The following is an 11,460-nucleotide window of genomic DNA, read 5'->3' on the forward strand; positions in this document are numbered from 1 at the left end:
ATTTTATTACCCTGAATGAAATAAAATAGGCCTTAGAATTGCCCCTATAATATCTAAAAAAAACAAGGGCGCACTCGCACAGGGCGCAAAAAAGGCTATTTATGGCACTGCATATTATTAATATAAGTATAGATTACCGGTTATAGCATAGAGATTGGCATAGAGTATATTATGTATGTCTGGTGTTTGTAGGTAGGTACCATCGAGGAATTTGATAACGTCATTTGGTCGAATATGTCAATTCAAAGTTAATAATTGTGATCTGTCAGCTGGGTTTGACGTAACGCAACCAAACTACTTAGGTCCCCGATTTGCATAGGAATCAACTTCTCTGACAGTACCAGAGTAGACAGAATGATAGAGTATGCCGACTTAGAACTAATGTTGACATTTTTAAATTTGACGTATTATGACGAAAATCGTCGCTAGGGCTGGTAACTTGTTACCTACGAATTTAAAAATATGACATATCCCTGGACGTGTTCCTCTTTGGTCGTATTGTTGTTTGTGTTTTGGCACATGCGATTAAAATTGTCAGAATCCAATTTTGAAATCTTTATTTTAAATAATATTTCAAAATAAATTATTATCAGCCAGCGCGAGGCACATTTTGTTCATAATCCTAGTGAAACCCGACGAATTTGACACTTGACAGATATTCAAACGGGTCCGTTTCTTTGCAGTCGAACTACTGGTCGTTATGTCTATTGTGACAGTACATACCTACATAATATTATTATTATACTTTATTTTAATAAGTAGGTATATAGATTTCATTTATTTTACGTACGAAATTTTATTTTATATTTTTTAATATTATTTTATATTAAGTATATATTTTTATCATTTACGTAATCAGTTTATAAACAGCGTTATAATAAAATCGGTGAAAAATATTTTCCATGCCACCTGTTCGATAAAGATGGAACTACAACATGCTCGTACTCGTAGTCACCATAAATGAAACGTGCCACCAATTTGTAGCGACAGATGGCGCTTAATGAACATTCTAATCTAGCACTTTTTTTTTAATTCAAATTCTATTAAATAAATGAAGCACAGCGACATTTTATTAAATAATGTACTTTATTATAAACTATACAGCTCATAAAGTTAATATACCTAGCGGAATAGAGCAACAATCTCGTGCTGTCAAACGAAACCGAAATAAATAAATAATAAATAAATAAAATAAATAAATATAACTTTATTAAACGTACAACACGACAGCAAGTTAGTCGGCGCGGGGACGCGCTTAGGTACGTCCCGTCTATGCGCTCGACCTAAGTAATATACTATACCTAGTATAACTATTTACTGCTACACTCAATAACAAATTATCCTTAACAATAATTAAGTACCATATTATATAAGTAATAACTTTAAGAAATTGAGTATTTTTGGTTTCATCTGTGTGTAAAAATATTATGTGTACGTGTAATGTTACGCTCAAAGACCATGCCCAAGTGTATGCGCAATACACGAGAGCACTCTGGTTTCAATGAAAATAGGCCAGTTACGCAGGGGTAATTTTTTTAGTGCCCAAGTGTGTGCGCAAGACACAAGAGCACAACGCGTTGTTAGCCATTTTTTCGCTCACTGAGCGTTTTCGGTCTTTGAGCGTAACATATATATGCAATAATTGCTCGTTTAAAGATATAAGATAAGATTGAGGTACTATAATACTTTATCTATGTGTATATAATATATAGATAAAGTATTACAGTAAAGTAATAAAGTATTATAGTATATATGTATATATATATATATATATATATATATATATATATATATATATATATATATATATATATATATATTACCGGTATACCGCCGATACCGCGCCGGTGACCGCTCAAATCCTTCCAACTACAGACCAATCGCTATAACCTCTCTCTTCTCGAAGATAATGGAATCCATTATCAATAGCCAGCTTCTTCGATACTTGGACGGCCAGGGATTGCTAAGCGACAAACAATACGGGTTCCGTAAGGGTCGCTCGGCTGGTGATCTCTTGGCATACCTGACTCATCGTTGGGCTCAGGCAATTGAGTCGAAGGGAGAGGCATTGGCTGTTAGTTTGGACATTGCGAAGGCCTTTGATCGGGTTTGGCATAAAGCGCTGCTATCAAAGCTTCCATCATACGGGCTGCCCGAGAAATTATGTAAGTGGGTCACTAGTTTCTTAGCAGACAGAAGCATAAAGGTCGTAGTTGACGGCGAATGCTCAAAAACTCAGTCTGTTAATGCTGGTGTCCCTCTGCTATCGCCTACTCTATTCATACTGCATATCAATGACATGTTACAAACCAACAGCATTCATTGCTATGCGAATGATAGTACAGGTGATGCTGTATATACCGGCTCCCCTAATATTTCTCGGCAAAATATCACTGAGAGTCGAAACGAACTTGTGTCTAAGGTGGGGAGTTCATTGGAGAAGGTCTCTGAATGGGGTAGACGTAACTTAGTCCAATTCAACCCCACCAAGACACAAGTCTACGCGTTCACCACTAAAAAGTCACCAATGGTCGTTTATCCTCGTTTCGAGGGCACATCTTTAACCATCTCCCCTAGCATTGAGATACTTGGCGTCAACATATCGAGCGAAGTCCAGTTCCGATATCATCTTGAGGGTAAGGCCAAATTAGCCTCGAAGAAGCTTGGTGTTCTTAAAAGAGCGAGACAGTAGGTACTTCAGTCCGGACCAACGCCTACAACTCTGTAGAGTTGTAGGCGTTGGTCCGGGATGAAGTACCTACAAGGCGCAGGTTCGGCCTCATATGGAATATTGTTCTCATCTCTGGGCAGGGGCGCCAAAATACCAACTGCTCCCTCTGGATCGTATCCAACGAAGGGCTGCTCGAATTGTTGACTGCCATAGTGTTTCAAACAGCTTGGACCCCCTGGAATTACGCCGAGATGTAGCTTCACTCTGCATCCTCTATCGGTTGTATCACGAGGAGTGCTCTGAGGAATTGTTCGGAATCATACCACCTGCAAATTTTCGCTATTGTCCCACGCGAAAAACATACCATTCTCATCACCTTGATGAGTGGCAGTCTTCCACAGTGCGTTTTTCGCGTAACTTTCTGCCGCGCACTGTAAAACTCTGGAATGAACTGTCACCAGCAGTATTTGCGGACGGCGTATCCGTACCTGCAAACCTTCAAGAAAAGAGCGTATTCCCTCTTAAAAGGCCGGCAACGCACCTGCGGCTCTTCTGATGTTGCGAGTGTCCATGGGCGACGGTAGTTGCTTACCATCAGGTGACCCGTTTGCTCGTTTGCCCCCTTATTTAATTAAAAAAAATATATAGATAAAGTATTATAGTATAGATGTAATCTTAGCCCGTCATCGCGTGGCCATTTTGTGCTTATTTTTATACAAGTAGTATCACTTTTATTATATGAAATATGCCGACCGACTCCTTTGTTATGTCCTAGTAAGTAAGACATAACATTACACGCTTTTGACGCTTATACACCGATATAAGGCTCTCTCCAGTCTATAGTACCTCAAATATTTATACGTGGGAGAGCCATGCTTCGGCACGAATGGGCCGGCTCGACCGGAGAAATACCACGTTCTCACAGAAAACCGGCGTGAAGCAGCGCTTGCGCTGTGTTTCGCCGAGTGAGTGAGTTTACCGGAGGCCCAATCCCCTACCCTATTCCCTTTCCTACCCTCCCCTATTCCCTTCCCTTCTCATCCCTACCCTCCCCTATTACCCTATTCCCTCTTCAAAGGCCGGCAACGCACCTGCAGCTCTTCTGATGCTGCGAGTGTCCATGGGCGACGGAAGTTGCTTTCCATCAGGTGACCCGTTTGCTCGTTTGCCCCCTTATTTCATAAAAAAAAAAAAAAAAAAAAAAAAAAAAAAATGGCGAAGCCGTTCCTTTAAAGTTAGTATACTATTTAATATTTAAAACGGAACGCAATCCAGTATACTATCAGCCGTATTTTTGACAGCTGGTATTGAACATTTTCAACACAGTCTATTAAAGGTTATTTTTGCAATATTCTTCCATTGTTTTATTATTATTAATCCAAATTAATTACAGAAAATAACTTTGGGATTAAACTATAGGTATATACACAGATTACTAGTATATATTTGGGTATATAGGTATTATTTTAAAACGTAGGACACTCGAGTGGTTTTGACACTTGACAGTTGACTTTTGACATATCACGTGATCTACTGCGAGTACCATAGATTAAGTATTATAGTATAGATGTAGTCTTAGCCCGTCATCGCGTGGCCATTTTGCCATTATCGTGGCAATTTTTATAGCCAAATTATTAATTGATTTGACATTTTTAGCACTAATGCCTTATATAGCACGAATAAGGAATTAATAAACTTATAAATTATCTTTTTAGCTTACAAAAATACCGATTGAAAAGCCCAAAAAACGTTATTCAAAACTTACGTATTTAATGTTAAATCCACGTGTTTGAGGCATTCTTTGACTATTCTTATGGTTTATTATTTAGCGGAACCACAAAACTCAACAATATCTAGCATTAAATGTTAACTAAAAAGCTTTATTAACACTTTTATTACATGAAATGTGCCGACCGACCCCTTTGTTATGTTCTAGTAAGTAGGACATAACATTACACGCTTTTGACGCTTATACACGGATATAAGGCTCTCTCCAGTTTATAGTACATCAATGGCGAGTACCTTACAGTTCGACAAGGCTTTATTTGAACGTGGACTGACATTGACGGGAGCGCTGCTGATAATTTACTTTAAAAGGAGAACTGTCAAACACAATATGTCAAAAATGACGTTTTTGTATTCGTTTTTGTCATTGACTTTTATATGGACCGTGAAGAGCGATGACACTGCCACTAGTGACGAGTAGCCGAAACATTTACGAAAATTTTATTGTCAAGCTCTACTGTCAAGCTACGGAAAATTATAAGATTAGAAGAGTATTTTCAAGAATTATTTCAGTGATTGTTGTATTCCCGGATGTTCTAATACATACAAGAAAAATAAAGGCAAATCGAACGATGTAAAATTATACTATTTTCCTGCCAAAAGTATTCACACACACGGACGTAAAATTTTTTACGTCCGTGTTCACACATGGGTTATTGAAAAACGAAAGAAATGGATAAAAGCCGGTAAAAACATATACATAAGTATTTAAAAAGTTCCATGAATGTTATGTGTAGACTTGTAAAAACACTGAATTTCGTAGATTATAAACGTAAATTCATTTTTGATAAACACAATATAAACCTAACCTATAACCGTTGCTTCTTTCAGTAAACATCCAAACTGGCTTCCATCTAAATTGATATAGGTACATACATAAGCACCGCTCATTTAATTGACATAAATTTGCATCAAAATTAAGGATAATTTGGAGAAGTCCTGCCAGGAATTCAACACTGAGGATAGTATTGAACTTGAACCATCTTGTCAAAGTGTTGGTTCTCAAAAGGCTGATTCTTCAAGTAGGAAAAAGATTAATAGTGCAGTCTTTGTGTGTTATTTAAAGAATACGTCTTATGTAGTGTTTGCACTGATGAGGTACACTAGTTAAAAATAGTGACAGACAAAAATTGTAAAGATGGTATCGAGCGAATCGCAGAAGGTTAATGAAATAAAAGGATTTATTTTAGTGAACTTGTTTTATTTTATTAATCCACAACCATTTTCAGTAATTATTATAAGTATTTTGCATCTTCATTAATTTATTGCATTTTTACTTTATATGCTGATGGATGCTACTAATTACTTTTTCAGATATTTTCTTAGATAACTAGATAAGCTTTATACATCTTTATTCACGCTTTCGTTCTTTGTTTACGGTTAGAAACTCATCCATAATCAATATTAAAAATGCGAATGTGTGTCTGTCTGTTAGCACTTCACGCCCAAACCGCTGAACCAATTTTGCTGAAATTTGGTATGGATTTACTTTGTGCCCCGGGAAAGGACATAGGATACTTTTAATTCCGGGAAAATGTGCGGTTCTCACGCGATAAATGATTTTTGGCGCAACGGAGTTGCGGGCGTCATCTAATCTTTTACTTTAATCCTTCGATCGCGGATTCTTGGAAATCTGTTGTTGTTCTCGCGGCCGCATGTGGCAACTTGGAAGTGTAAGTATTAAATCATTTTATAGTCTAAAACATAAAAAAAAACACATATAAACTAGCCGGGGTCAAAGAGAATGCGAAGCCAAAGTCACTCACTAGTTACTTCTTTTACTCGCATCGTGTCGCTGCTGTCGAATTACGACGCCCTCTATAGTTTCTGCACGGTCCCTATAGAGGTTTTTGTAAGGGTGTAATTGCGCCTCTTCACGATGGGCCAGCGTAGTGGGCCGATGGCGCCAGCGCTGGCCGTGGAATGGCGGCAGTGTCGATTTTTCGGCCGCACATCAAAGGATGATGGCCCAGCGATGGCGGTACGCCTCTACACGTTGGCACTTGGCAATACGACAGTCGGTGCCTGACCGCGGTCGAGTGAGGACGTCGTTATTCGTATTACAATTTACGAATTTCATTCAAAATGACGAGTACGTGGTCTCATAATGAATAAAACTATATTAATATGATAAAGCCGAAAGTTTGTATGGATGTTTGTTACTTTCGTTACTCTTTTACTCAAAACTACTGAACGGATTTTAATGAAACTTTACAATAATTATTATAGCTTTTACATTATATATGTACATAACTCCTGACTCTTTAAAGATACAATTTTGGGAGTTTCGGCGTTGTTTTAAGAGCATATTAATATTATGCTATTATTACATTCATCATTGTATCATCATCACTACTATAAACCATTATTTCAATTTTAGTCTCGAAATAATAATTCCTAGAATTCAAGCGAAGGTTCATATTAAGAGGGAGGTGATACGAAGTTCACCGGGTCATCTGGTGAAGTCATAAATTATTAAAAATGCACGTTTTGCATTGCCGCAATTTGCAATGCTTACACGTCCATCTTGAACGACGTTTAGATCACAACTGAACACGGCCATTATGTAGAGGCGTTGCGACCATTGCTTAGCCATCGCATGCGTCATTCGATCGGCCAGCGCTGGCCCATCTTGTAGAGGGGCAATAAACTTTTTGGTTTTTGTATGATAGAAGGATAGATTAAAGTTCCCTCGTCGCCTACGGCTTCTGCTTATAAAGTTAAAAGTTATAATACTTGTAACAAAAAAAAAAACACAAAAAAGAAGAAGAAGGATTATTCCATTCGATCAATATTTTGTATTTTGTTGTGACTTGTGTTTACTTTTTGTAATAATGATAATTTTTCATATTAGAATGTTAACAATTTCTGTGTTTTGAGCTGTAATAGTGTAGAGGACAATAGCAGCTATGGTGTGGGACTCGGCGACGTTCTTGGGCGCTCTGACGCCAAAATTCTATGTGGCTCTAACCGGCACTTCATCACTAATATCTGGACTTATCCTGATCTTCGAATGGTGGTATTTCAGAAAATATGGCACCTCCTTTATAGAACAAGTATGTATACATTTTCTATTTATTCAATGAAGGCGAATTCTAATCATAAAATATACACTTAAAAAAATTCTATAATCTAAATAAGCAGGCATAAAAATGTTAAACATTTAGCTTATACTTAACTAGTGTGAAAAAGTACAGGGTACCCACACGGCAAATTTTGCCTAAACGGTATTTTGCCTAAAGCCAATACTATGAAACCATCTCAACACAAATATTTCCATATTAGTAGAACTAGTATAAAGTTTCATAAAACTCCAAGACTGTTTATTGATGTGTATCATGATTTCTGACGTGGGAGAGTCATCCTTCGGCACGAATGGGCCAGCTCGACCGGAGAAATACCATGGGCTCACAAAAAACCGGCTTGAAACAGGGCTTGCGCTGTGTGTCGCCAAGTGAGTGAGTTTACCGGAGGCCCAATTCCCTACCCTATTCCCTTCCCTACCCTTCCCTATTCCTTTCCTTACCCTCCCCTATTCCCTCTTAAAAGGCCGGCAACGCACCTGCAGCTCTTCTGATGCTGCGAGTGTCCATGGGTGACGGAAGTTGCTTTCCATCAGGTGACCTGCCTGCTCGTTTGCCCCCTTATTTCATAAAAAAAAAACAGCCCTGGATTTAGGTATCAGGCAGTATGCGCCATGGCCTATGGTCGTCAGCGTTCAATGGCGTCCTAGGGGGGGCAGCAGTGTCGAAGGACGGTGGTAGAGAACCTACAAAAAAATTAAAATTTTACATTCAGTATATTAATGTAAATAATTGAATGTTTCAGGTGTCGCTAACACACTTGGGGCCATGGTTAGGCGGCGGCAGTTCATCGAGCAGCGAGCCTGAGGGAGTGGAGTGCAAGGTCTGGCGAAACCCCATGTCGCTGCTGCGCGGTGCTGAGTATGGCCGCCTCTGGAGCGTGGCTCGCCGAGCACCACTTACTTACTATGACATGAATCTGTCCGCGCAGGTAATTACAGCTTCACTCATTTTATCCAGATAATTAAATTAACTTTGCTAAAAATTCCAAAATTCCAAATTTAACTTAAACTTCAATTATCTCAGAATGACGTTTTTGTGGTTTGGATTGTTTTTGCTTAAATTGGTCCAATTCATAATACAGTTGACTTACGGCCGTTCCCAATATTTGATCTATCTCTGGTTTTGCCCTACTAGAGATAGGAATAGCTCATAATTGACATAAAATATATGTCTCTAATGTCTAATGTGAGTTATTCCTATCTCTAGTAGGGCAAAACCAGAATAGATCAAATATTGGGAACGGCCGTTAGAGACTTGATTTTACAGATTTGCAATTATCTGCAGTGCCATTGGGAAATATTATATACCTCTAAATAATTTCTAAAAGACATTGATTTTCTAAGTCATTTATAACAAACACATAATTTTGTGTGCTGTGCATACAGGACCAAGGAACCTGCTTGTTTTTCATAAATTTGATTATCCTGATTTTCGAATATTATCTGAATGCAAGTGACAACAATAATTAGACCGATTTATCAAATTCCTACTTTGATGATAATATTTTTTTTACTACCACAGTTCGGTATTGCTAAATCCCAGAAAACATTCAAAATTTTTCCATGAAATCTTTCCAAAGAATGTTTGTGTGCCAAAGCAAAAAGTCAATGATTTTATCAACAATGGCACATCCTAGGAGTAGAATGGCTGCTTGCAAGGCTACTTTTACATATTTTAATGTAATTTTTGACTTACAATTATGTAACATGAAAGGAAAAAACATGAAACAAAAGGGGTTATTATTAGCTTTAACAAAGTTCTGGGCAACTGCAACATCCACAAAGAATTAATTATTTGATAATCTCAAAGTATTCATAAAAGTTAATTGGCATAATAGTAATAACTAGAAGTTCAGTGCGGCGGCAAATAAATAGCCTAGTAGTTCGCGACATAAACACTTTTAAATATTTTCCCCCGATTTTTTCACATTTTCCTCTATATCTTCGCTCCTATTGGTCTTAGCGTAATAATTATGAAATATATAAAATATAGCCTTCCTCGATAAATGGGATATCAAACATTGAAATAATTTTCAAATCGGACCAGTAGTTCCTGAGATTACCGCGTTCAAAGTTGAAACAAACAAATTCTTCAGCTTTATAATATTATCCAATCAAACCCCATAAGATCACCGGTGATCGAGACAACAATAGAATAACAATAGATTTCCAAGTAGAGAAAAACATAGAGAAAATCTTAGTGTATAATAATATTATGTTGCCTACCTGTTACCTAAAATAAGTTGCTTACCTAATGTTACCTAAATAAAATAAAAATTATGTAGAATCAATCTTGGATAATACATTTTTGAATGCGTTACAGGAGCACCAGGCGTGGTTCGGCGGCGGGTCGGGGTCGACGGGCGCGGATGAGGCGCTGGCGCGGGCGTGGCGCGAGCGCGAGCCCGCCGCCCGCGTCGCGTGCGCGCGCGCCGCCCTCGCCCTGCGCCCCGACTGCGCCGCCGCGCTGCTGCTGCTGGCCGAGGAGGATGCGCCCACCGTGCTGGAGGCCGAGCGCGTCCTGCGCCGCGCCTGGCGCTGCGGCGAGGCGGCGTGGCGCGCGCTCGCGGCGGCGGGCGCGGCCGGCGCGGCGCGGCGGGAGGCGGCCGTGCTGGCGCACGTCAAGCGGCGCGTGGCCATGTGCGCGCGCCGCCTGGGCCGCCTGCGCGAGGCGGCGCGCCTGTTCCGCGAGCTCGCGCGCGACGCCCCGCCCGCGCTGCACGCGCTCGCGCCGCACGAGAACCTTCTCGAGGTGCTGCTGGAGCAGCGCGCCTGGGCGGACGCGGCGGCGCTGCTGGCGCGCCACGACCCCGAGCCGGCGCCGCGCTCCGCCACGCTGGCGTACACGGCGGCGCTGCTGCGCGCGCGCGCGGTGCCGCTGGCGGCGACGGCGGCGGCGCGGCTGGCGGCGGAGGCGGCGGCGCTGGAGTCGCTGCGGCGCGCGATCCGCTACAACCCGCACGTGCCGCCGTACTTGCTGGAGCTGCGCGCGCTGACGCTGCCGCCGGAGCACGTGCTGCGGCGCGGGGATAGCGAGGCGCTAGCGTACGCGTTCTGCCACCTGCGGCACTGGCGCGCGTGCGAGGGCGCGCTGCGGCTGCTGGCGCTGGCGTGGGGCGCGGCGGAGCGGGCGGCGGCGCGGGGCGCGGGGTGGGGCGCGTGCGGCGCGTGCGCGGACCGCGAGCTGCTGCCGGCGCACCACTGCGGCTGGGGCGGGCGGCGCGCGCCGGCGCTGCTGCCGCTGGCGGCGGCTCTGTGCGCGGGCGCGGCGCTGCTGGCGCTGTTGGCGCACCGCTGGCCGGCCGCCGCCGCCGCCGCGGCCGCCGCGCTGCACCCCGCACGTCTGCTGCGTCTGGTCGCCGCGCTCTAGATTCTAGAACCCGCATCGTATTGTAATGTGACTTTGTGTTGAGAAGCAGATGCGGTCTAATAATATGAAAGTGGTCCCTTTTTCAAGAGGGAAATCGAGGCTGCGTTTCCACCAGAGATGTGTTGCGAGGATTTTTTTTGTGAGAACCAATAGAATCGCTTCATTGAAGTGAGCTTGCCATGACATCGCTCAGCGCGGCGATGCTATTGGTTTTCATAAGGCATTCCTCGCAACACATCTCTGGTAGAAACGCAGCCTAATGTTAACGAAAATTTACAGTAAAATAATAAACTCAAAAGTCAGACCGTAGTGAAAACGCCGTCGTGCCCCAGGGTCTTTTGATGAACATGCAGGAGTCTTTAGAGCGTGCCAGTAGGTACGATGGGTTCAGATATGTTGACCAGTTTCGGGCAATCAATTTAAACCAGTATACTCTCCCTAAGGGCCGCGCTACACCGGAATGGCAGCGGCGAGGCGAGCACTTTCAGTTGAGAAATCGCCGCCGCCAGCGGCCACGAGCGTCCACGGGCGTCCGTACACTTCTCAAGC

At 42.1% G+C, this 11,460-nt stretch overlaps 1 protein-coding gene across 1 annotated transcript; it reads left to right on the plus strand.

The window, feature by feature from the left end:
* The first annotated feature begins 7,247 nt into the window (after positions 1 to 7,247).
* On the plus strand, positions 7,248 to 11,046 carry LOC121726924 (protein ST7 homolog). The gene is made up of 3 exons (XM_042114570.1): positions 7,248 to 7,512; positions 8,285 to 8,470; positions 9,865 to 11,046. The coding sequence occupies exons 1-3, from the start codon at positions 7,366 to 7,368 to the stop codon at positions 10,909 to 10,911; spliced, it is 1,380 nt and encodes a 459-aa protein (XP_041970504.1). The 5' UTR covers positions 7,248 to 7,365; the 3' UTR covers positions 10,912 to 11,046.
* Positions 11,047 to 11,460: the final 414 nt, after the last annotated feature.

The sequence above is a fragment of the Aricia agestis genome, chromosome 5 (genome assembly GCF_905147365.1).
Source record: "Aricia agestis chromosome 5, ilAriAges1.1, whole genome shotgun sequence".
NCBI classification, from domain to species: Eukaryota; Metazoa; Arthropoda; class Insecta; order Lepidoptera; family Lycaenidae; genus Aricia; species Aricia agestis.